General features: G+C 41.9%; 1 protein-coding gene across 1 annotated transcript in view; it reads left to right on the top strand.

Moving 5' to 3' along the window:
• LOC139409294 (tyrosine-protein phosphatase non-receptor type 13-like) overlaps positions 1-27,629 on the top strand; it is a 111,157-nt gene that overhangs the window by 8,344 nt on the left and 75,184 nt on the right. The window contains 5 exon segments of the mRNA XM_071154222.1: positions 14,351-14,501; positions 16,312-16,475; positions 17,150-17,215; positions 17,453-17,632; positions 17,726-17,801. Coding sequence (XP_071010323.1) covers positions 14,378-14,501; positions 16,312-16,475; positions 17,150-17,215; positions 17,453-17,632; positions 17,726-17,801 — 610 coding nt within the window. The 5' untranslated portion in view covers positions 14,351-14,377.

The following is a 27,629-nucleotide window of genomic DNA, read 5'->3' as shown; positions in this document are numbered from 1 at the left end:
CTGTAACCCGATCCTTCAGATCCTCACAGGAGTCTCATGACATACCCAAAACGCCTCAATGCTGTAATTGCTGCCAAAGGTGTTTCAACAAAGTACTGAGTAAAGGGTATTTTTGCTTTCTCATTATGTGGTATTGTGTGTAAACTGATAAGGGGAAAAATTATGTAATAAATTTTAGAATAAGACGGTAACGTGAAAAAATACTTTCCTAAGGCACTGTATATCCAACAGTGCACGGTTTGAATCTGACACACTACTATTATATCACATCCTCTCCTTCTACTTTTCCTGACAGTCTTTCACTGTATTCCTTACACATGACTGTGAATACAGATATGCATCTGTTGGTCACAGATACCTTAAAAAAACTATTTAGGGGCATGGATCAGAAAACCAGTGAGTATCTGGTGTGACCACCATTTGCCTGATGCAGCGCAACACATCTCCTTCGCATATTTGTTGATCAGTTGATCAGTCTGTTTATTGTCCCACTCTTCCATGGCTGTGCGAAGTTGCTGGATATTGTTGGGAACTGGAACACGCTGTTGTTCACGTTGATCCAGAGCATCCCAAACATGCTCAATGATTGACATGTCTGTGAATATGAAGGTCATTTTCAGCTTCCATGAGTTGTGTACAGATCCCCGCAACATGGAGCCGTGCATTATCATGCTAAAACATGAGGTGATGGTGGCGGATGAATGGCACGACAATGGGCCTTAGGATCTCATTGCGTATCTCTGTGCATTCAAATTGCCATTGATAAAATGCAATTGTGTTCGTTGTTTGTAGCGTATGCCTGTCCATACCATAACCTCACCGCCACCATGCAACCTTTTTTCACAACGATGACATCAGCAAAACCACTTGCCCACACAATGCCATGCACGCTGTCTGCCATCTGAAACCGTGATTAATCCGTGAAGAGCACACTTCTCCAGCATGCCAGTGGCCATCAAAGGTGAGCATTTACCCACTGAAGCTGTCCGGTTGGCTGGTCTCAGACGATCTGCAGGTAAAGAAGCTGGATGTGGAGATCCTGGGCTGGCGTGGTTACACTTGTTCTGAGGCCAGTTGAACGTACTGACAAATTCTTTAAAACAACATTGGAGGCTGCTTATGGTAGAGAAATGAACATTCAATTTGCTGCCAACTGCTCTGGTTGACATTCTTGCAGTCGGCATGCCAATTTCATACTCCCTTAAAACTTAAGATATCTGTGGCATTGTGTTGTCACACATTTTAATGTAATGACTATGCTGTTTAGTCAGCTTCTTAATATGCCACATCTGTCAGGTGGATGGACTATCTTTGCAAAGGAGAAATGCTCACTATCAGGGATGTAAACACATTTGTGCACTCAATTTGAGAGAAGTGTGACTCATCACCTGGATTCGGGCTAATGTACCAAAATTTGAATAGGTGTTTTTTACATTGGATAAAAGTAGAGACTCACCTCTACAAAATGGTATATCGTACACTGCATTTTTGAGGAACAAAGAGAAAGTAATTCTGCTTTGAAAGTTGATAAACTTGTAAACTTACTTTTGAGAAAATGGCCTTTGAATGTTTTGGTATGTAGTGAAGAGCTCCTCTTTCTCTAAACCCATTCAGCATCGTTCATACCCTCTTAAGATTTAGCCCCACAAATGTAGTTTCACTCTTGCAGCGTTCAGATCGCACACTTGACGCCCTGGCCAATGATTTGTTTACCACTGGATAACATAAACAGCCTAACCAGGTCTGCTGGCAACAATTTCATTCGCTTTTTATCTGATGTTTACTGACACCGGCCATAGTCAATGAGTGTTGTACACTTTAGCTTAAGACATGTAGCTAGCTAGGTAAATAATGAACCTATCTAGGTAAAAAATGTGTAAGATCACACATCATGTAATGTTAGCTAATGAGCCAGCCAGCTAACATTAGCTAATTAAACAACAATGACCATAGTGCAAATCATGTCGTGACTACCCTACATGAATCTGCAGGTAGTCAACTAAACAGGTTCAATGTTAGGTAGCTAACATTAGCCTCTAACTAGCAAAGCAAATGGCTCTGGGATACACGTAACGTTAGCTAGGGAGCCAGCCAGCTAACGTTAGCTAGCAAGCTGACAGTACACTTTAGCTTGAAATGAACCCACTTTCTGTCAAAATTAGAAACGTGTAAAATATGACAATGTAGCTAGCTATCTTACCCGTATACATCATCATGCATGATGGAAGCGTCTCCTTGTCACGGGTGCCATGCCATGGTTGCCCTTAGTTTGAAGACGTAATCCGGTGATACAGTTGAAGTTGGAAGTTTACATACATGAAGGGCACTTTTTGGCATTTGTTGTATGATCGATGAGAAACTCCATATTGCAAATGTACAGTCCCTTAATAGACGTCCGCAAATGTTTGTCAAATGTGCGGATGGTGGCGGGCCGTGCACCGGGGCCAGATCTTCCGGTAAGTCATCGAACGAAGTCTCTCGGACATCCGGTTTCTGTTTTATAAAATGTTCAAATTCTGGTCATTTTTCCGCTGTCCTGGTAAATTCCACCAGATGGCGAAATCTTGAATCTTATTGCAAAATGTACACCAATGTTCATCAATCACGACATGGCCATTTCTCCTAAACGGAAAAGACTTTGAAGACGAAACTTGGTAAGCATAGGTTTGGACTAATGGGCTGTTAGCCCTGAAAAAGAGGCCTCAACGCTTTTTGAGTTAAGGCCATTTTTCTGGGATTAAAGGTCAAAAACGACAATAGAGCGCTAATTTGACTGCTTCACCTCAAAGTACATGAACCTATGAGGTCAGGAAAAAAAGAACCAGACATTTATCTATCGTAATTTAAGAGAAATCGTACAATGTGATGGTTATGCTCAAAACAATGTTGTTTTTTCAAAAAGTTACGAATCCGTTAAGGTGGGTTTCGGAGCTCTGCGAGATTTCTGTGATTTTCTGAAATCACAAACACTCATTCAACCCTCTGTAAATGTCAGTTCTTAACGTAAAGACTTAAAACTCTAAATTCTGTAAGAGACTACCCCAAGGAGGATATGTGTTCTCTTTCAGCTTCCTGTGTCAACCGGAAGGGCCTTAAATTGGGGCATAAGGGCTGTTTCTAAGGGATAAAAAGGTCAGATCTTTTCAAAACTTCCTATGTGTGATTAGGCAACCCTCATGAACTGTAAATCTGTCATTTCTCCCAACAGATGTCAAAGAAAAGCTCTCTCTCTCACACACACACACACACACACACACACACACACACACACACACACACACACACACACACACACATACACACACACACACACAAAGAGCAGGGATGGAGTGACACAGTGTGGGGCTTAAAGACACACAGAGCCTGCAATGGCATTACCATAATCTCTAGGCTGTGCCGAGTTCAACGAGATGCCACGCATGACCTGAGCTCGCTCTGTGAAAAAAAGTAGGCCCATAATGAATCCTGGCCCTAAATTTCAGGTGCTTTTGGGTGACAGCAGGAGAACCGTTAGGGTTAGAAGCACAAGTCCTCCCGATCTGTGCAAGCCTAACCTTGACCATGTGGCATTAACCCTCAACAGTGAAAATAAGGTGTTTACATCAAACAGTTTGCAATGACTTCTCTCCCCATAGGAATACATTGCCTGCTCCCATAAATTCAACCTGAAGCCTATGTGGGTTATGAATGCCTTATGAACCTCTCTTCGATAACAATTCATCATTCCACTATGAGGTCTACCTGTGTTGATTCTAAGCTTCCTGGAGCAACCGGAAGTGGTAAAATTAACCCTAAAGGTGTTTTGATGTACCAAACCTGCAGTTTGTAAAAATCACTGCATTCAACCCAGTGTAAATCAGTCAATTCTTAACGGAAAGACTTTAAACTCGGGATTCTGTAAAAGCCTACCCCAATAAGGATATGTGTTTACTTTAAGCTTCCTGTGCCAACCGGAAGTCTCTTAAATTTGGGTCATAGGGGCTGTTTCAAATGGTTAAAGGAGTCAGATCTTTCCAAAACTTTATATGTGTGATTAGGCAACCCTCATGAACTGTAAAACAGTCATTTCTCCCATCAGATTTCCAAGGAAAACTCACACACACAGCAAGGATGGACTGACAGAGTGTGGGGCTTACAGCCACTTTCGTTCGAAATATCAAAGAACCGTCAGACCTAGGGCTCTGAAACTTTGGAAACCTGTTCTAGAGCTCAAGTCGATAGTGCGTGGTGAGTTATGTGGATCTAGAAGGTTCTCAGACCGAGAAACAGCCTTGTACATTTTCAATGACTTCAATTTGTTTTGACCATCACGAAAATAACGACATTTAGATAAGTCGCAAGATTAGGTGCATTGAAACTGCCTCAGACCATAGAGACGGACCCCAACGTTTGTATCCGATAGCTCATTCAAGGACCCCGTAGCAACGCCCAGAAAAAGTTGATTTTCAGCACTAATTAAGGTCATTGATCGGGCACCGAATGACCTATCGAGCCGAAACTCGGGATTTGAGGTCGCCTCAGCTAGGCCTACACATAATGTCAGAACTGGATCCGCAGCTAGAACGTAACTACGTGTTTTATGTTTTTGTTATGGTTGAAACCGAAGACGCTGTGAATTTTGGGCCTGCTCTGAAATATGTGATAGTTGGCTTCTAAACGAGTTGGAAAAAGTGGGTGTGGTGTCAGTTTATCAGTTTGGAGTCAGAATGATATCTAATTGACTGATAGATGGTGACTTGCTGGCTGTCTTTTGTCCATTTGAAATATGTTTAAACAGTGATAGACCATCACCAAATTGACATTCTGAAATCAAAACCAACGAGCGATGGAGAGGAACCAGAATCACTGCCCCGCCATCCCGAGTTCATCGGGCCAGTCAATTTCGCATTCCTGTAGTTTTTTTGAGCATGTCAAATTCGTGATGATAAATACCCATTGAAACATATTACAAATGGACAGCCTGGTGATTGGAACGGGTTACCAGGAGCACATTTTTAAAATGGTTTTAATACCGTTAGGGGGGTGCAAGGGGTCCACGGTTGGGTAGGGAACACCCCCCACCCGTGCCTATCCAATAGGGGGTGCCCCATGTCATTTTGGACATTTTTTTAAAAATTGTTAAAAAACAACAGAATCCCACATCTATCATGTCACCATCGAGCGAAAGAGAGAGGAACCACTATCACTGCCCGGCATGTCAAATTCATGATGGTAAATGCCCATTGAAACATAAAGCAAATGGACAGCCAGGTCATTGGAATGGGTTACCAGGAGCACATTTTTAAAATGTTTAAAAAAAAAATGCTTTTAGGGGGGTGCAATGGGTTTACGGTTGAGTAGGGAGCACCCCCCCCCCCCCCCCCCCCCCCCCCACCCCCACCCGTGCCCATCCAATAGCTGGGGCGCCCCTGGTCATTTTGGACGTTTTTCAAAAAATCCTTAAAAAACAACTTCTCCCTCATCATACATGACAAATAGACCATCTAGGTTGATTCATGGCTTAACATAGTGCTATATATCATTTGGGCAGTATAAATGCCATTTGGACATGGTTCACTGACTTTTGGGTTTGGAAACCGACTTCCTATGATCGTACATGGCATATGGACATAACATCCTGATTTGGCACTTTCAATATTTTCATATTGCATTTGAACATTTCTTATGGCATTTGGCAATGGTTGACTGACTTTTGACTTCCTATGAAATCATATTGCAAATGGACAAAACATATGCCATATGGACAATTAAAAAAATATGACAATACAATGTGATAAAAGTATGTTCTTATACATGTATAATTGACAACAAAAAAATGGTACAGAGAGCACTTTTTTAAGGAGGTTTTTGAGAAGTTTTTGAATTATTTTTCAAATTTAAAAAATGTGACCCTTGGGTCTTGGCTTGATGTCCATTTGCAATATGAACATTTACTGTGGAGCGCGCTTGCCATCTATTGGATTTTTGCTATGTGACACTTGGCATTTGCCATATGGCATTTGCAATATGTTTTGAATGAAACAACGTCCATTTGAGTGGTATTGTACATCGTGTATATGTTTCGTACGGTGCCAATAAGTTCCCATTAATTTTTGTCCATTTCCCTTACATACACTAAGTAGACTGTGCCTTTAAACAGCTTGGAAAATTCCAGAAAAGTATATCATGGCTGTAGAAGCTTCTGATAATTGACAACATTTGAGTCAATTGGAGGTGTACCTGTGGATGTATTTCAAGGCCTACCTTCAAACTCAGTGCCTCTTTGCTTGACATCATGGGAAAATCAAAATAAATCAGCAAAGAAATTGTAGACCTCCACAAGTCTGGTTCATCCTTGGTAGCAATTTACAAACACCTGAAGGTACCACGTTCATCTGTTCAAACAATAGTATGCAAGTATAAACACCATGGGACCACACAGCCGTCATACTGCTCAGGAAGGAGACGCGTTCTGTTCTGTTGTGAGATGAACGTACTTTGGTGCAAAAATTGCAAATCAATCCCAGAACAACAGCAAAGGACCTTGTGAAGATGCTGGAGGAAACGGGTACAAAGGTATCTATATCCACAGTAAAACGAGTCCTATATATTGACATAACCTGAAAGGCCGCTCAGCAAGGAAGAAGTCACCACTCCAAAACTGCCATAAAAAATCCAGACAAAGGTTTGCAACTGCACATGGGGACAAAGACCATACTTTTTGGAGAAATGTCATCTGGTTTGATGAAACAAAAATAGAACTGTTTGGCCATAATGACCATTGTTATGTTTGGAGGAAAAAGGGCGAGTCTTTCAAGCCGAAGAAGACCATCACAACCGTGAAGCTCAGGGGTGGCAGCATCATGTTGTATGGGTGCTTTGCTGCAGGAGGGACTGGTGCACTAAACAAAAGAGATGGCATCATGAGGGAGGAACATTTTTGGGATATATTGAAGCAACATCTCAAGACATCAGTCAGGAAGTTAAAGCTTGGTCGCAAATTGGCCTTCCAAATGGACAATGACCCCAAGCATACTTCCAAAGTTGTGGCAAAATTGCTTAAGGACAACAAAGTCAAGGAATTGGAGTGGCCATCACAAAACCCTGACCTCAATCCTATAGAAAATGTCTGGTCATAACTGAAAAAGCGTGCACGAACAAGGAGGCCTACAAACCTGACTCAGTTACACCAGCTCTGTCAGAAGGAATGGGCCAAACTCCACCCAATTTATTGTGGAAGGCTACCCGATACATTTTTACCCAAGTTAAACAATTTAAAGGCAATGCTACCAAATACTAATTGAGTGCATGTAAGCTTCTGACCTACTGGGAATGTGATGAAAGAAATAAAAGCTGCAATAAATCATTCTCTCTGCTATTATTCTGACATTTCACATTCTTAAAATAAATTGGTGATTGGTGATCCTAACTGACGTAAAACAGGGGATTTTTACTCGGATTAAATGTCAGGAATTGTGAAAAACTGAGTTTAAATGTATTTGGATAAGGTCTATGTAAACGTCCGACAACTGTATGTGTGTATATATATATATCTTTAAATCGGTTTCAGCTTTTTTTGGTCCTCCAATAATCGGTATTGGTATCGGCATTGAAAAATCATAATCGTTCGACCTCTAATCCAGAGCATCCCAAACGTGCTCAATGGGTGACATGTCTGAGTAAGCTTGGTCGCAAATTGGTCTTCCAAATGGACAATGACCCCAAGCATACTTCCAAAGTTGTGGCAAAATGGCTTAAGGACAACAAAGTCAAGGTATTGGAGTGGCCATCACAAAGCCCTGACCTCAATCCTATAGAAAAATTCAAGGAGTCCTACAAACCTGACTCAGTTACACCAGCTCTGTCAGCAGGAATGGGGCAAAATTCACACAAATTATTGTGGGAAGCTTGTGGAAGGCTACCCGAAACGTTTGACCCAAGTTAAACAATTTAAAGGCAATGCGACCAAATACTAATTGAGTGTATGTAAACTTCTTACCCACTGGGAATGTGACGAAAGAAATAAAAGCTGAAATAAATCATTCTCTCTACTATTATTCTGACATTTCACATTCTTAAAATAAAGTGGTGATCCTAACTGACGTTAGACAGAGAATTTGTACTAGGATTAAATGTCAGGAATTGTGAAAAACTGAGTTTAAATGTATTTGGCTAAGGTGTATTTAAACTTCCGACTTCAACTGTAGATGTTTTCTCCATCTCTTTAGCTATCATACTAATTCCACAGATTTCAAAACTCGACCCTCAAAGTGGAGAGCAACACTTATGCAGCTCCACTACACAATACATTTTTTAAAGAGCCGCGTTCGATAGGATTACCAACACAGACTGACCAGCTCAAATAGACAGTAGCCTTCTACTGTATATGGCAGACCAATCCGAACTCCTTTCTCGGCATGTCCAGCCCACTCATTATCTCAGCCAATCATGGCTAGTGGTTGTTGACTTTTTCTTTGGCTTAACCAACAAGGCTTGTAATTTAACAATTGTATTCGTATTTACAGATGGCATACAAGTTTGTTATTAAGGCACATGATAGTTCACATGTTCCAGAAGGCATTTCTGCCAAGAAGTCGTGACTTGCGACATACGCCTAGTTTCCTGAAACGAGCCACAAATAAGCTTTCTGTGCATATGGAACATTTCTGGGATCTTTTATTTCAGCTCATGAAACATGGGACCACACTTTACATGTTGTGTTTTTTTTGTTCGGTGTAATAAACATATGGGGAGGAAGATGGTTCAGAGGTGTCACCCTCTGTTATCATATTCTCTATTCATATTTTCTCTCTCCCTTTCGTCCCTCCTTCTCAGTCAATCAGTCCATCGAAATGTATAAAGCTATACAGTTGAAGTCGAAAATTGGCAGTACGTCCAACTGGCTTTACAACTGCCAACCACTATGCAACCACACCAGCCCAGAACCTCCACATCAAAGCCTTTTTACCTGCGGGATCATCTTAGACCAGCCACCTGGAAAGCTGATGAAACTGTCTGTAATAAAAACCTTTTGTAGGGAAAAACTTGTTATGATTGGCTGGGAATTGCTCCCCAGGGAGTGGGCCTGGCTCCCAAGTGGGTGAGCCTATGCCCTCCCAGTCCCATCCATGTGAAATCCATAGATTAGGGCCTAATTAATTTATTTCAATTGACTGGCACGAAGACCGCATTCAATGAGCTGTATACGGGCATAAGCAAACAGGAAAAAGCTCATCCAGAGACGGCGTTCCTAGTGGCCGGGGACTTTAATGCAGAGAAACTCAAATCCGTTTTACCTAATTTCTATCAGATTGTTAAATGTGCAACCAGAGGGAAAAAACTCTAGACCCCCTTTTACTCCACACACAGAGACGCATACAAAGCTCTCCCTACATTTGGTAAATCGGACCATAATTCTATCCTCCTGTTTCCTGCTTACAAGCAAAAACTAAAGCAGGAAGCACCAATGACTTGGTCAATGAGAAAGAGGTCAGATGAAGCAGATGCTAAGCTACAGGACAGTTTTGTTAGCACAGACTGGAATATGTTCAGGGATTCTTCCGATGGCATTGAGGAGAACACAACATCAGTCACTGGCTTCATCAATAAGTGCATTGATGATGTCGTCCCCACAGTGACCGTACGTACATACACCAACCGGAAGCCATGGATTACATACAGGCAACATCCGCACTGAGATAAAGGGTAGAGCTCCCGCTTTCAAGGAGCGGGACTCTAACCCGGAAGCTTACAAGAAATCCCGCTTTGCCCTCCAACGAACCATCAATCAGGCAAAGCGTCAATACAGGACTAAGATCGAATCATGTTACACCGGCTCTGACGCTCGTCGGCTGTGCCAGGGATTGCAAACCATTACAGACTACAAAGTGAAGCACAGCCGCGAGCTGCCCAGTGACACAAACCTACCAGACGAGCTAAACTACTTCTATGCTCACTTCGAGGCAAATGATGCTTGACAGCACCAGCTGTTCCGGAAGACTGAGTGATAACGCTCTCGGCAACCAATGTAAGACCTTTAAACAGGTCAACATTCACAAGGCCGCAGGGCCAGATGGATTACCAGGATGTGTACTGCTAGCATGCGCTGACCAACTGGCAAGTGCCTTAACTGACATTTTCAACCTCTCCCTATCTGAGTCCGTATGTTTTAAGCAGACCACCATAGTGCTTGTGCCCAGGAACCCTAAGGTAACCTGCCTAAATGACTACCGACCTGTAGCACTCACATCTGTAGCCATGAAGTGCTTTGAAAGGCTGGTCATGGCTCACATCAACACCATTATCCCAGAAACCCTAGACCCACTCCAATTTGCATACCGTCCCAACAGATCCACAGATGATGCAATCTCTATTGCACTCCACACTGCCCTCTCCCACCTGAACAAAAGGAACAGCTGTGTGAGAATGATATTCATTGACTACAGCTCAGTGTTCAACACCATAGTGCCCTCAAAGCTCATTAATAAGCTAAGGACCCTGGGATTAAACATCTCCCTCTGCAACTTGATCCTGGACTTCCTGACGGGCCGCCCCCAGGTGGTAAGGGTAGGTAACAATACATCGCCATGCTGATCCTCAACACAATGGCACCTCAGGGGTACTCAGCCCCCTCCTGTACTCCCTGTTCACTCATGACTGCATGGCCAGGCACAACTCCAACACCATCATTAAGTTTGAGATGACACAACAGTGGTACTACGAGACAGCATATAGGGAGGAGGTCAGAGACCTGGCCGTGTGGTGCCAGGACAACAACCTCTCCCTCAACGTGATCAAGACAAAGGAGATGATTGTGGACTACAGGAAAAGGAGGATTGAGCACACCCCCATTCTCATCGAAGGGGCTGTAGTGGAGCAGGTTGAGAACTTCCAGTTCCTTGGTGGCCACATCACCAACAAACTGACATGGTCCAAGTACACCAAGACAGTCGTGAAGAGGGCACGACAAAACCTACTCCCCCTCAGGAGAAAAGATTTGGCATGGGTACTCAGATCCTCAAAAGGTTCTACAGCTGCACCATCGAGAGCATCCTGATTGGTTGCATCATTACCTGGAATGGCACCTGCTCGGCCTCCAACTGCGAGGCACTACAGAAGGTAGTGCGAACGGCCCCGTACATCACTGGGGCCAAGCTCCCTGCCATCTAAGACCTCTATAACAGGTGGTGTCAGAGGAAGGCCCTGAAAATTGTCAAGGACTCCAGCCACCTAAGCCATAGACTGTTCTCTCTGCTACCGCACAGCAAGCGATACCGGATACCTCTGTCATCATCTATGCATAGTCACTTTAATAACTCTACCTACATGTACATATTACCTCAACGAACCGGTGCCCCCCCACATTGATCCTGTACCGATACCCCCCTGTATATAGTCTCGCTATTGTTAATTTACTGCTGCTCTGTTATGATATTGTGTAGATGATAATCAACAGACCAGTAGAGAGTCATACCAAGTGAATACACCAGCATCTGGTAGAAGACAGAGAGATTAGAGTGTGACACTCAATATGAGTCAGACATTAAATCCTTCTGGGAAAAAAAACCTGCATGCCAAAAGAATTCACATTAACACCACAGATGGTGTATCTTTGTGTATTGTGTTTTGGTTTACACAGGCAAAGCATTGTCTACACAAGGGCAGTACCTACGAAAATGTATTTCCTCTCTAGCACCACTGGATGGCGATATGTGTGTGTTATCTTTGCTTCAAGTTACTTGAGGCTCATTGCTGTGTTAGTGCTGCCATCTACTGCATCAGGAACCCCCCCTCATCAACTCGGTCAAATCATGAGGTCGGAAAGTTGAAGCTCTAGAAAGAGGCCCAGGTTCCTGAGTTTGAATTCCGAGTTGGATGACCGTTCAAAACTATTTTTCCCAGTCGGAGCTAGTTTTTTTCCCAGAGTTCCCAGTTGTCTTGAACACGGCATCAGATTGTAACTATGGTACTTCAGGGTAGCCAGCTCAGACCCCCCTTTCCAGAGGTTTTATTTTTATTTAGCTTACAAACTTGTTTGCCCCCCATTTAGTGATAAATCCCCCATCATAGTAATATTTCCTGCATATCCATCAACTATACCTTCCCCCATTTCTTCATGCCATGGACTTGAAAACCACCCACAAATGAAATATTATGGTTTATGGAATTAGTTTTTTTGTGGATGTGTTCTGTGTGATGTTTGGATAATCTTTTACAATTAAAGGTCGAATTAAGAAATAAAGTTGTAAATACCTTTATTTACTATCAATACAAAACATTGTTTAGATGCTTTTCAGACAACAATGCTGTTTTAGACATGTTTGTTTCTTCATACGTTTTGTTGCTATTGTTCCAATCACATTTGCGATGGTACGCTGCAGGGAACACTCCACAATGATACCCTCAAACACCAAGTTAGGCATACCTAATTTCAAAATAGACCATCATCACTGTCAATCGTGAATGATATTTCTTAACGTTTTACCAGTGAAACTGAATCTGCATGCCAATAATTTGTGTGATTGGCATACCAAGAAGGAGAGTGATGGAGTGCTGCATCAGATAACTTGCCCTCTACAATCGACCTCAACCCAATTGAGATGGTTTGGGATGAGTTGGACCGCAGAGTAAAGGAAAGCAGCCAACAAGTGTTTTCCAGGTGAAGCTGGTTGAGAGAATGCCAATAGGGTGCAAAGCTGTCATCAAGGTAAAAGGTGGCTACTTTGAAGAATCTCAAATATAAAATATATTTTGATTTGTTTAATACTTTTTTTGTTACTACATACATATGTGTTATTTCATAGTTTTGATGTCTTCACTATTATTCTAAAATGTAGAAAATAGTATGAATAAAGAAAAACCCTGCAATGAGTAGGTGTGTCTAAACTTTTGACTGGTACTGTATACAGTATATCAATCAATCATGTATTTTTAGATATAGGAATATTGTAAATGTGTATTAGTTTCGTCACCATCATTGTTGCAAAAAGAAATACAAGTACAAACATAACTTTATTAAGCCACATATTATTTTGACAAAGGTAATACCTGTCCATTGACCAGCACAGCAATTGATAAAACAGGACCATGCTTGAAACACAAGTGGTTCTGAGCTTTATTCAATATTACACAGGTAAGCTAACAGTTACAGAAATCAGAAATGCAGACAGGCTCTAGCTAACTGAGCTTCTTGCATTGATTTAATTTTAAAAAGCATGAAAGGGTAGCATAATGGGAGAATGTCTTATTGTGGTGTGTGAAGAATCCAATACTTGGCCTTGAATGCGGTACAAATCACATTATTGTGGAAGCACCTCTAAGACTATGAATTAGGTTGTTTGAGAAGGTTTGAATCCTAAGCAACCTGCCTACACATAGTTTGAAGTACAATACCAACATAGCAACTACAGTAAGTCAAAGCTGTGTGCTTGAAAACCTTGGTAGTGCATGGGTGGAATTTGTGGCGCTTGAGAATTTCCTTTCTTTTTCGGCCTCTGATCAATGCCTATTCTCCCTTAAAACATACTTTGTTTTGTTTTCAATAGTCTTTTAGAGTCCAGTCCACCTGATCTGTGTGGCTCAAGAAAAGCTCATTATGTCCAGACAAACTGATTGTGGGCCACTGAGAGGATGATCTGTCACAGATCTCAACAGCTAACAACATCTAACTGATGAAATCCAATCACACTTCACTAAACACTAGTACTGGAAATGCTGTTTGGATGAGCTGGCACTAGGATGAGCGGGCTCTGTTTCTGAGCATTGGCTCAGGGACAGACCGTACAGTAAGAGGAGAGAGTGTGGCTGAGATTTCAAATTAACAATTGGAGAGGTTTATTTTTGTTTAGTTGCAAATTCTTCCCTGTTATTTACAATGGTAAAAAATATATATATATTGAATATCCTGGTTCGGACTTCCTTGTTTTATCTCCATCCCTGGATTTATTTATTATCTCAGTGGGGTGGCTGCACATCAAACAGTTGTTCTTCACTGTCCTGTGCTGCTAAACTGCAGAGGTCTGCTTCAGTGGTGCTGAATCACTGCTATTGGCTGTTTGTTTACTTTCGCACCATCAGACCTCAGTGACAAAATCACCACAGATAGAGGGAACCCTAATTGTTAAAACTTACTGGAGGAACTGTGGAAACTCAGGATACTAACTGTAATGGCTAAAATGTTAATGTTATATGGAGGATATTCAGTAAACAGACACGAGGCCAGAGATGAATAAATATGTTGAGCAGTGCAAATTAAATCAGTCATAAAGGCATTAGTTTTCTAGACTGATCCCTAGTTAATCACCTGCTCAGTAGTGTGTGTAGTGTGACAGACTGATTGATTGTTTGTTTGATTGATGTGTCTGTCTCCCAGTGTGTATGTGCGTGGTGTGTGTGCAGGATGAGCAGCACGTTTGTGACGCTAGCGGAAGTGTTGGAGTGTCGAGGAGGCCCTCTTCTGGAGGACGAGGTGTGGTCCCTCCTCCTGGGCACTGCAGAGTCCCTGGTCGACGTCTCATACAAAGGTACAGTAATACTACTGATGTACTTACTCACTGCCACTGAGTAATACTAAATACTACTCCTGGGCACACACTACAGTACTGTTCTTTAAAATGACTAATGCTAATGTAGTAACTCAATATACACTGCTCAAAAAAATAAAGGGAACACTTAAACAACACAATGTAACTCCAAGTCAATCACACTTCTGTGAAATCAAACTGTCCACTTAGGAAGCAATACGGATTGACAATACATTTCACATGCTGTTGTGCAAATGGAATAGACAACTGATGGAAATTAGACACCCCCAATAAAGGAGTGGTTCTGCAGGTGGTGACCACAGACCACTTCTCAGTTCCTATGCTTCCTGGCTGATGTTTTGGTCACTTTTGAATGCTGGCGGTGCTTTCACTCTAGTGGTAGCATGAGACGGAGTCTACAACCCACACAAGTGGCTCAGGTAGTGCAGCTCATCCAGGATGGCACATCAATGCGAGCTGTGGCAAGAAGGTTTGCTGTGTCTGTCAGCGTAGTGTCCAGAGCATGGAGGCGCTACCAGGAGACAGGCCAGTACATCAGGAGACGTGGAGGAGGCCGTAGGAGGGCAACAACCCAGCAGCAGGACCGCTACCTCTGCCTTTGTGCAAGGAGGAGCAGGAGGAGCACTGCCAGAGCCCTGCAAAATGACCTCCAACAGGCCACAAATGTGCATGTGTCTGCTCAAACGGTTAGAAACAGACTCCATGAGTGTGGTATGAGGGTCCGACATCCACAGGTGGGGGTTGTGCTTACAGCCCAACACCGTGCAGGACGTTTGGCATTTGCCAGAGAACACCAAGATTGGCAAATTCGCAACTGGAGCTCTGTGCTCTTCACAGATGAAAGCAGGTTCACACTGAGCACACTGTGACAGACGTAACAGAGTCTGGAGTGGAGAACGTTCTGCTGCCTGCAACATCCTCCAGCATGACCGGATTGGCGGTGGGTCAGTCATGGTGTGGGGTGGCATTTCTTTGGGGGGGCCGCACAGCCCTCCATGTTCTCGCCAGAGGTAGCCTGACTGCCATTAGGTACCGAGATGAGATCCTCAGACCCCTTGTGAGACCATATGCTATGCGGTTGGCCCTGGGTTCCTCCTAATGCTAGACCTCATGTGGCTGGAGTGTGTCAGCAGTTCCTGCAAGAGGAAGACATTAATGCTATGGACTGGCCCGCCCGTTCCCCAGACCTGAATCCAATTGAGCACATCTGGGACATCATGTCTCGCTCCGTCCACCAACGCCACGTTGCACCACAGACTGTCCAGGAGTTGGCGGATGCTTTAGTCCAGGTCTGGGAGGAGATCCCTCAGGAGACCATCCGCCACCTCATCAGGAGCATGCCCAGGCGTTGTAGGGAGGTCATACAGGCACGTGGAGGCCACACACACTACTGAGCCTCATTTTGACTTGTTTTAAGGACATTACATCCTTAAAATGGATCAGCCTGTACTGTGGTTTTCCACTTTAATTTTGAGTGTGACTCCAAATCCAGACCTCCATGGGTTGATAAATTTGATTTCCATTGATCATTTTTGTGTGATTTTGTTGTCAGCACATTCAACTATGTAAAGAAAAAAGTATTTAATAAGAATATTTCATTCATTTAGATCTAGGATGTGTTATTTTAGTGTTCCCTTTATTTTTTTGAGCAGTATACTATACATACTACTTCTTAATATTAATAATATACTAAGGGGATATGGATTTGTGGAGACACATGACTTATTTAGAGACATTTATCAGGTATTACATGTCATTTCCACAGTATGTATTTCTATTAACTTTTCAGGACATAACAGTATGTGTAGCATCATAAGCCCCGCATCCCTGCTGCTCTCGGCCACTGGAACACTGGCGTTTAAGAACTGCACCCTATCAGATGAGGCATGCACCTTCACCGCGCCAGAGATGCTGCAAGGCCGTGCCTCCTCAACCAAACCTGCTATAGAGAAGGTTAGCATACACACATTGTGCCCAAGCCCGAGCTCCAATTAGACGTTTCGTAGGCAAAGTCCTAAGGTCAGCTTACCCTCACCAAATCCTATCTATATATATCAGATGTAAATGTAAACCTGACAATAGATTGCCTCTATCACAATGTGGTTTCTGATGTTGACATTAGTAGCAGTTCTGCTGTTGAGCGGTGTAAGTGTGGATTATCTTGGTTCACTACAGAGAGAGGATTTATGATGTAATCCATCTCTCACATGGCCTTGGGCCAGCACCACTAACTAAAAGCATTAACACTGCTGCAGTAAGCTAAGTCCCTGCACTGAAGCTAATACACAAGGGGGCAGCACTAACATGCTGTGTGTGTGTGTGGGGGGGGGGGGGGGTTCCTGATGCAGTAGATGGCAGCACTAACACAGCAATGAGCCTCAAGTAACTTGAAGCAAAGATAACACACACATATCGCCATCCAGTGGTGCTAGAGAGGAAATACATTTTTGTAGGTACTGCCCTTGTGTAGACAATGCTTTGCCTGTGTAAACCAAAACACAATACACAAAGATACACCATCTGTGGTGTTAATGTGAATTCTTTTGGCATGCAGGTTTTTTTCCCAGAAGGATTTAATGTCTGACTCATATTGAGTGTCACACTCTAATCTCTCTGTCTTCTACCAGATGCTGGTGTATTCACTTGGTATGACTCTCTACTGGTCTGTTGATTATCATCTACCTCAGAATCAGGTGGGTCCATACATTACCGTGGCCTTCAACATTAATTGACATCAAAATTGAGAAACTTGTTGAACAAAAAAAACTTGTTGAAGAACAACTCGTTCTCTCAAGACTTTCTCTCAAGCATGTTCAGTCCTTCAGTGATTCCGGGCAACCCCATCACACTTCTCTTTTTCCCTCCGTTGATATTGATACCTGGAGAGATATTGATACCCGGTCTTTCATCTTTATTCTTGTCTCTCCCAGCCGGTCCAGTTGAGTGACCACCTTAACAGCCTGCTACTGAGCATGTGCGAGGACCTGGCCCACCGCAGGGTCAATCTCAACAGTATCTTGGAATCCTGTGAGTCTCAGCACAAAGCCTCTCTCCTGCCTCCGCCCAACAGAGTCATAGGACAACTGGTGGAGGATGTCTTTCACAAAGCTGTGAGTGTGTGTTGGGGGTGGCAGGGTGGCAGTGTGTGGGTGTGTCTGTCTGTGTAATGCTGCAATTTTACAAGTGGAATGCTTTTCTCTCAGGTGGACCATGGCTCTGTGCCAGAGCCCTTTGCCCCGCTGAGTGGGAGGAGTCAGATGGTCAGAGAGAGGCTTCATGGTAAGGACAGCCTCTAAACGGCCTCTATATCCCTCACAGCAAACCCGGAACATTCCCCAGGACATTAGGCAACATTCCCCTTAAGTTGTAGTTAGTATGAAGAAAAAAATCATTAGTGTAAATAACATCCCACAAACATTCAAAGAATGCTTTGATCACCCGACATTTTTTTGAAGAAAATGTTTGAAATTAAATATCCTTGGAATGTTCTCGTAACATTCACTAAAATGTTGTTGACAACCTTTTATTTTTAAACTGCCACAGAACGTTCCCCTAATAATCTTATTAGGATGCCATGAAATGTAATAACACAATGTTCCGGTAATGTTCTGCCACAACATAATGTGGGATCAATAGAAGTGGTTCTGAGGAAACATTACACAAACGTTCTGCTAATGTTGATGGACATGTTATTGGAAACACCTATAGCAACAAGCAGGGAATATTACGTCAATGGTCTCATAAAGTTATAGTGTTACGTTATGACATGATGATGTAAAAACATTCCCAGAACATACTTCAGCAAATATATCTGGATTCAATTCAATTGGTTCTGAGAAAACAATACAGGAACGTTCTGCTAATGTTTATGGAGACATCATCCAAAACAACATGCATGGAACATTCCCGCAAGATTTTGTAATGTTATGACAGGATGTTCTAAAAACTCACTTTAAAGATAATGGAATTAGTTATGAAAACATTGCTTTAATGTTCTGCTAATATTAATTGTAGTGTAACCAGGGCTCTAAATAAAATGTTTTAAAAAATCTATGGTAACATTGGTGTGCCCGACCGAAAGTAAGGAGCTCAACATAAAATCTTGGAGCACAAGATACAGTATGTATATTTTTACATTGACTGAGATATAGCATTTTTTAAGCACATGTGGTGCTCTAGAAACTAATATTTTACCCTGTAAAACATCTGTTTATTATAAAAAGCTAAAATGTTGATACAAAAATCTGTCATTGAAATTAGTCGGTTGTGGAATAATAGTGCTTTTACACAATGAAGAAACCTAACTTTGAGATGCATTACATTGAAAGTGCTACACTGTTTCTTTAAGAGCATCACCGTTTGTGAGTGATGACCATGAAGCCTATCATGCAAGAGATCAGTCATTCATTCATCACTATGATCACTGATTTTCTAAATAAGGTATCCCCTTTTCCTTTCGTTCTGCCTCCCCTCAAAAAAATGTTTTATTTAGATATACTGGTAAAGTAACCAGGTTGTTAGCCAGCTAGCTAATGATGTAACATGACTGAACAATGTGTAAACAAATACCTGTGAGGGGTTTTGGAATGACCCATGACATGGTTTATGAACAGTGCTTTTTGGTGTACCAGCCACTGTAGCAGGTAGATGAAAAAAGTATACGAGCCACTCAGAATTCTTACCAGCCAATACATTTATTCGCCATAATGAAACACACATAAAAAAATAGTGTTTTTGTTTTTCCAGGTTTTGGATTTCTCCCAGTTGTTTTCTCAGATTTTCACTATTATTCAGACTTTTGTAATAGAAAAACAACCCAATTTGATCTTCTAAATCCTCAACAAAGCTTAAACCACATCAGTAGACCACTTTTGAGGTTTGGGGAAGAGAATTGAGTTTCATTTGAGCATGTCAAGAGACTGGTGTTTGTCTGGCTGCGTTTCTGTACTGCATGCACAATAGCAGAGTTTGCAAAACAAAATACCACCCGATTGCTACAAATCATCATGATATCCTAGCATTCTGCCAGTTAACGTTTCATTTGGAACATTTTATGGGAAAGCCTTTAGAAATTACTGTTGACATCGCCAACTGGCTACACCAAGTAGTAGACACAGGCATTCCATGCAATAACGTCCTCACAAAGTTGAAAGAAATTCAAATCACTGATGTATTCTTTACACGTCCACTTTGGATTGAACTAATCTGTGCTAACTTTTTTCTCTAAGGCACTCCTTGGCTTCCCTGTGCAGTTGCTTATCATTACATCAATTATTATCTGGGTGATTTTTTTCCCTGGTCGCACTGGTTGCTCCCAAAATAAAATGTCAGGTTGCACAGCAAAATATCTAGTAGCATACGTGACCAAACTGGTCTCACTTTAGAGCCCTGAGTGTAACATTATTATAGGAACTTGCCAAACTTTTGAACAATTTTCATTTCAATCTTCTTACATCATGATATTTTATTAGACTATTGTCAAAACAGTTTTTTTTTAAAGAAAGTCAAATCAAGTAGATTTAAACCTGCGATCTGACATCTTCCAGCCCTTTAGGCTGCTTAGTGTGCAGCGCCAACAGGATCCTAATGCTTCCAGTAGATTTCACTTTACAATGCAATTGATAGAGGGGCTGAACTTACTGATTCTGCCTGGGCTTTTCTGCTGCTCATTAAGAAACATTTGATTTGCGTCTTGGGGGTGTGGTTCGATGTCGGTGTGTTCGCTACATCGTACCCTGACAGTTATTTGGGGTTCACAGCAAATCTGTGAACACCCATTGTTATTTTCTGATTTGTATTTTTTCTTTCCTTAACATGGTAAAATAAGTCAAGTATTGGTAACTGTCTTTTCTAACTTGGCACACAAACTAGATGCATGAGTAACTTGGCCAATAAATGGCACCAATGTCCAAAAGGGGGTTCTGTTATAAGCAGTCTCACTTAAACCTCATATCCGTCACCTGTTTGACCTAGAGATATGAATTTTATTAAATGTTTCTAAATGTTTTTCAATTCATTTTTTAAAAAGGACCCATAAGGTACATTTTTTGAAAACCTTTCAAAAACATATTGTGACATGAGTTTGAGAAAGCAACATTGATACAATTGAAGATGGCCACACTATACCAGTAGATGCATATTAGCACATACGCTAATACGCTAAAATATGTAGGCCCATGATACATGTCTTAGCAAAAATCTGATTTTACGTATCCATTTAAACCACTGTAAATCCACTCCACATTGGCCTATTAGTTGAAACATGTCATTGTTATCATGGACATCAATGAACCACAATAAATGTGGTTTTAAAAAACAAGGAAACTATTAACAACTGCATGATTACCTACCGCATTCAAAGATAACCAACCTACAGCACTAGACTAAATTTTCATCTATGAAACATTTGATCCCATTAGTTTTCTGTTCCCAAAACTAGAATCAGTTACAGAGTGGACCAAGTTTTGTAGACTTTACCCTTTGCCAAAGTAATTTTAAAAAAACATTGTGCAAGGGCAAATTTTGTTATTGCAGAATAGGCGTTACCTAATGGAACTATGCAAATATATGCTAGAAAGTGCCAATAGCTTCTCCCTAGCTTGTGCTTGGCTCTGCCCTCCTAGCTTGTTTGATTGATTTGCTCCCATAGCAAACGACATGTTGTGGTCTAGTTTGAGTTAGTTAAAATAATCGTGTGCTTTATTTACAATAGCAAAGCTACACGCTGTTAATCAATGCCCAAATTCACTAGCTAGTAAGGCCAGGACAATACCAGTATTACGATACTTGTAAGTATCGTGGCTAGGAAACAAAAAACAAAGCGGATTTATCTTCTTTAGGAGAACAGCCCTATCATTATGTTGTCATCTTTTTATCATCTATCTAGTTGCATTTATTAATTTTCCAAGCTATAGCACATAATAATTTACCTGGATTTTTGCAATACTGGTATTGCCCCTGTTATGTTTTAAATGAACCGAGTAAAATCTCACGGACTATTATTTCCAATCTTCTGGGAGATATGTCAAGTGTTTTCTGTCTGTTATAAATGGGGGAGAGATTAGTGGCATTGAAAGCGTATCCAGCATAACAACACTCTGAGTCACGTGTTGGTTAATCACTCTCTGCAGTAGATTTGATGCTATTATTACAGCAGACTTCCCTTCCGGTGGCATGGCCTCCTTTACACAGGGATCTGTGGCTATTCTTTCAAATGTTGTGCCTACTTTGATAAACCCATCACTGAAAAGTGGACACTATCTCTGCCTCTCGCCATGATCTGGGCATGTGTGACGTTCAATTTAACGTCATGGTAGTCCCTATATTGTGCACCATTCGCTACATTCCCTCTCCTACGAGCAATCCCCTGGTGTCCCTCATTCATATTATACTTAAATCTCAGTTAACGTCTCGATCATTTCTAGTGAGGTTGATCAAGCTTCACCAGAAAGTCAGGACAAGGGTAATTCAACACCATCAAGTATGTTCTTTCCCTTTTCTTCAGAAACCATTTAACAACATTTCAAACATTTCCATAATTCGGCGTACCCAGTTTAAAACCAAATTAAAAACACCCCACACACAATAAATCAAACACGGTATTAACACCACTAACACATATTCATAACCGGTGAATTGTGTGTGCATGCGTGCTGGTGTGTGTAGTAAACCGTTGTGCAAAAACACACAAATGGCCAGGTCTTACTTATCTGGGAGCTCCCTTTATGGCCGTATGCGGAAACCTTATACTTTATAAAACTGCAGAATTTCACTAACTGCTCTCTGAAGACAGTCTTGGGAAACATTTCAAAGAGAGATAATGACACCCCATCCTCTCCTGGAAGAGAAAGTGCACATTTCGTTAGTATTCACTATGCTAATCTTAAATCAGCAAACCAAAAGTTTTAATTACAAACAAAACATGATAAGTTCACTGTCTCCCCTCCAATCGTTAATCGTTGATTTTAATCCACACAAACATTTATGTATCCTTGACTTAGCATTTATCTTGCCACCAAGTCTAACGTATATGACTGGTCTCTCTTTTCCCCATGATTTTCAGTATCCAACGCACCTCAATGCCCATCATGTTCATGAACAAAAATGTTAAGTTAATTTTTGGTTTGATAACCCCAATGCTGTCGCTTGACAGAATTGCTTAATTAAAACTCCACCAACACTTACTCACCATATTTACTCCAATCTGATTTCTCGCTACCCCTCCTCCCTTTCGTCACTTCTATAAATCTATTTCAGAATAAGACTACATCAAATGTAAATAATAAGACTATATTAAAATGTCTCACAAGATAACCCCCCCCCCCCCCCCAAGGTTTTCTGAGTTTGCAAGGAGTGTTTGGCCTGTTAATTTTAAACCTTTTAGATTCTACAATCTTACGCTTACATCGCGGCATTCTCTCCGAATGCAGCGGGTGCAGAATGCTCCATTACTATTTATCTGACCAACTGCCCCACATCTAACAGGGCTTTGATGATTTGCCCTTTCCTCTGTTTCTTTGTCTTGGGCCATTAAAACCACTGATAGTGACTTTCACTGTAGAGGCATTAACCCCTCGTTCGGCTACAAAGTAATCGTAAGTCGATTTCACTCAAAGCATTGTGCTCTATTTCATCCCAATGAAAATGTTGGTCCACTACCTCCGCAACTGCCGTTTTGATAACAGGTTTCAAACCTGCAATCAAAACAGATGTACACATTCTATCAATGTACCCAGTCTTTTTGCAGCGGAGTACATCTACGAATTTTGGGTTTATCGGTTTGTCTTTTTTGTATTGAGCTTTTGCTTTTATTTTATGTTATTGTCACAATTGCATCTCAGAATTCTTTATTAGATTGGAATTTTCCGTCAGTTTGGCAGTACTTCCAGCCAGCCTCTCATCCACAGACTGTGTGTAACCATGCAAGCCCAGGACCTCCACATCCGGTTTATTCACCTGCGGGATAGTCTGAGAACGGCCACCCTGACAGCTGATGAAACTGTGGGTTTCCACAACCTAATCATTTCTGCACAAACTGTCATAAACCGTCTCAGGGAAGCTCATCTGCATGCTCGTCGTCCTCATCAGGGTCTTGACCTGACTGCAGTTCAAAGTCGTAACCAACTTCAGTTGGCAAATTGTCCCCTTCAATGTCCACTGGCACAATGGAGAAGAAGTGTGCGCTTCATGGATGAATGCCAGTTTCAGCTATACCGGGCAGATGGCGTCGTTTTGGTGAGCTGTTTTCTGATGTCAACAGAGTGCCCCATGGTGGCGGTGGGGTTATGGTATAGGCAGGCATAAGTTACGGACAGAGAACACAATTGCATTTTATTGACGGCAATTTGAATGCACAGGGCTACCGTGAAAAGATCCTGAGGCCCATTGCCATGCCATTCATCCACTGCCATCACCTCATGTTTCAGCATGATAATGCACAGCCCCTGTACACAATTTCTGGTAGCTGAAAATGTCCCAGTACTTCCATGGCCTGCATACTCAGACATGTCACCCATTGAGCACGTTTGGGATGCTCTGGAGGTCGAACGATTATGATTTTTTCAATGCCGATACCAATACCGATTATTGGAGGACCAAAAAAAGCTGATACCGATTTAAAGATATATATATATACACACATACAGTTGTCGGACGTTTACATAGACCTTATCCAAATACATTTAAACTCAGTTTTTCACAATCCCTGACATTTAATCAGAGTAAAAATCCCCTGTTTTACGTCAGTTAGGATCACCAATCACCAATTTATTTTAAGAGAGAATTATTTATTGCAGCTTTTATTTCTTTCATCACATTCCCAGTAGGTCAGAAGCTTACATGCACTCAATTAATATTTGGTAGCATTGCCTTTAAATTGTTTAACTTGGGTAAAAATGTATCGGGTAGCCTTCCACAAGCTTCCCACAATAAGTTGGGTGGATTTTGGCCCATTCCTTCTTACAGAGCTGGTGTAACTGAGTCAGGTTTGTAGGCTTCCTTGTTCGTGCACGCTTTTTCAGTTCTGACCAGACATTTTCTATAGGATTGAGGTCAGGGTTTTGTGATGGCCACTCCAATTCCTCGACGTTGTTGTCCTTAAGCCATTTTGCCACAACTTTGGAAGTATGCTTGGGGTCATTGTCCATTTGGAAGACCCATTTGCGACCAAGCTTTAACTTCATGACTGATGTCTTGAGATGTTGCTTCAATATATCCACAATTTTCCCTCTCATGATGCCATCTATTTTGTGAAGTGCCCCAGTCCCTCTGGCAGTAAAGCACCCCCACATGCTTCACTGTTGGTATGGTGTTCTTCGGCTTGCAAGCCTCCCCCAAACACAACAATGGTCATTATGGCCAAACAGTTCTATTTTTGTTCATCAGAACAGAGGGCATTTCTCCAAAATGTATGATCTTTGTCCCCATGTGCAGTTGCAAATCATAGTCAGGCTTTTTTATGGCGGTATTGGAGCAGTGGCTTCTTCCTTGCTGAGCTGCCTTTCAGGTTATGTCGATATAGGACTCGTTTTTACTGTGGATATAGATACCTTTGTACCCGTTACCTCCAGCAACTTCACAAGGTCCTTTGCTGTTGTTCTGGGATTGATTTGTACTTTTCGCACCAAAGTACGTTCATCTCTAGGAGACAGAACGCGTCTTCTTCCTGAGCGGTATGACGGCTGCGTGGTCTCATGGTGTATATACACTTGCGTGTACCGATGAACGTGGTACCTTCAGGTGTTTGCTCCCAATGAGGAATCAGACTTGTGGAGGTCTACAATGTTTTTCTGAGGTCATGGCTGACTTCTTTTGATTTTCCCATCATGTCAAGCAAAGAGGGACTGAGATTGAAGGTAGGCCTTGAAATACATCCACAGGTACACCTCCAATTGACTCAAATGATGTCAACTAGCCTATCAGAAGCTTCTAAAGCCACAACAATTGAAATTACCATTATTTCCAGATCCCAGACTGTAGCCTACCCATCAACTCAAGATGGAACTTTGTATCCAGTCACTGATTGTTATAATATCCTGCAAAATCCACCTGACCTCTGTTGACTGGTCTTCCCTGGCTGTCTGCAGGGACATTGTCACCATCTGATCCTGCTAAGACATGATGAGCATAGTGTTGTGTACTGACTGTGCACCATGACAGTGAAGCCTGTAGAGCCGTTTATACCATGTCAGTGTGAAAAGTAGGGAATTAGCTCAGGAAACTGACAGCTCAATAACGGTACATTGCTATACTGACTAATAAAACCCACATTGTGCTGAAAAAAAGTCTGAATATTGGTCTTCAATCGTTTGGCCGCTGGTTTCATCATTTGATTCAGGTCTAGTGTGATTGAGGCAAAACTAATAGCCAAAGTTAGTCAACGGCTAATGGTACATCATCAAATGGACTTCTGTTGAAATTGGACTAAACCAAGCATTTCCATACACACAACAGCTGCTACCTGACAGATACGCTAGCTAGAGGCTAGCTAGAGCTGAACTATCTGTGGTAGCTACTAGCTTGCTAAGTAGCTGCTAGTAGTTCATTTAATTCAGTCGAGAGGGGATAAAACATTAGATAACGTAACATTTCAGTTACACTACTAGCTCAGCACTTTATTTCTGTCAAACAGCAGTTACCTTGCCAGCCAGATCAGTGCAACTAAAGAATAGCCAGTTTCTGCTCTGCTTGTTTTTACAACTTTGAGAAAAAGCGCAACACAGTCAGCAGCTGCATCTGTTCATCTCTCCCGTGCTGGTCTCATAAGGCAGCTTTTCAGAAGCGTTGCCTTCACACAGCCTGTTGGCACGCTCTGTGATGTCTGTGTGCTCCTAAATCAAGCTGGCTAAAACTGGAAACCATCCTACCCAACCGCTCTGAGACGTTCGCATGGTCCTAAAGCACATTGGTGCCACGTTTTGTAACACAGTGCAAAGATAAAACTGGAGGGGGGACAAACATGCAAATTCAGAAAGTAAGGGGGGGGTCATGTTCCTCCCCGTCGCCGGTGAAAGTTGCGCCCCTGGTAAAAACAGCTCTAGCTTAGTTTAGAAGACAGATGTTTATTTTTTACAGGATAAATACTGTTAAATTACTTTTGATGCACTCGTTGCAAAGAATTTTTATAACTAGCGAAAAACTGGAAACAGTACATCCCATAAAATCCCCCCTAATTAGACCCCCACACACCCCTCCTCGCCATGAGATACAGGCCTTTGAGTCTGGATCTGAGCACCTCCCCAATGATTTTTAGAATACAAAGACATTCTAACTGTTCTGGTCTGTCCCAGAAACCGATGGGATGGGCCTGAGCAAGAACACACATGGGTAAAGCAGTGTTTTGAAAATTAGTCATGCGCTTTGATACTCTCATTGGTTAGAAATGATACATTTGCTGATTACTTTGTTTTGTTCAATACCACTCATTTTGACATCACCTCAAACTACTTCAATGATGGAAGTCTCAGATTTCAGTACAGTATGTAGCGAAAAATAGAGCAGCGGAATAATTCAGTTTGAGTCATCAGGCAAGGCTACTGTAAGAAGCTTCAACATTGCCAACATTGTAGGCTATTAAATAAGGACCTACCTGATGATACAGTGGGGAGAACAAGTATTTGATACACTGCCGATTTTGCAGGTTTTCCTACTTACAAAGCATGTAGAGGTCTGTCATTTTTATCATAGGTACACTTCAACTGTGAGAGACGGAATCTAAAACAAACATCCAGAAAATCACATTGTATGATTTTTAAGTAATTAATTTGCATTTTATTGCATGACATAAGTATTTGATCACCTGATCACCAGTAAGAATTCCGGCTCTCACAGACCTGTTAGTTTTTCTTTAAGAATCCCTGTTCTCCACTCATTACCTGTATTAAATGCACCTGTTTGAACTCGTTACCTGCATAAAAGACACCTGTCCATACACTCAATCAAACAGACTCCAACCTCTCCACAATGGCCAAGACCAGAAAGCTGTGTAACGACATCAGGGATAAAATTGCAGACCTGCACAAGGCTGGGATGGGCTACAGGACAATAGGCAAGCAGCTTGGTGAGAAGGCAACAACTGTTGGCGCAATTATTAGAAAATGGAAGAAGTTC

Source organism: Oncorhynchus clarkii, chromosome 1, assembly GCF_045791955.1.
Source record: "Oncorhynchus clarkii lewisi isolate Uvic-CL-2024 chromosome 1, UVic_Ocla_1.0, whole genome shotgun sequence".
Classification (NCBI taxonomy): domain Eukaryota; kingdom Metazoa; phylum Chordata; class Actinopteri; order Salmoniformes; family Salmonidae; genus Oncorhynchus; species Oncorhynchus clarkii.
Note: the sequence above shows the minus strand (reverse complement) of the source record. Positions and strands in the feature narration are given on the sequence as shown.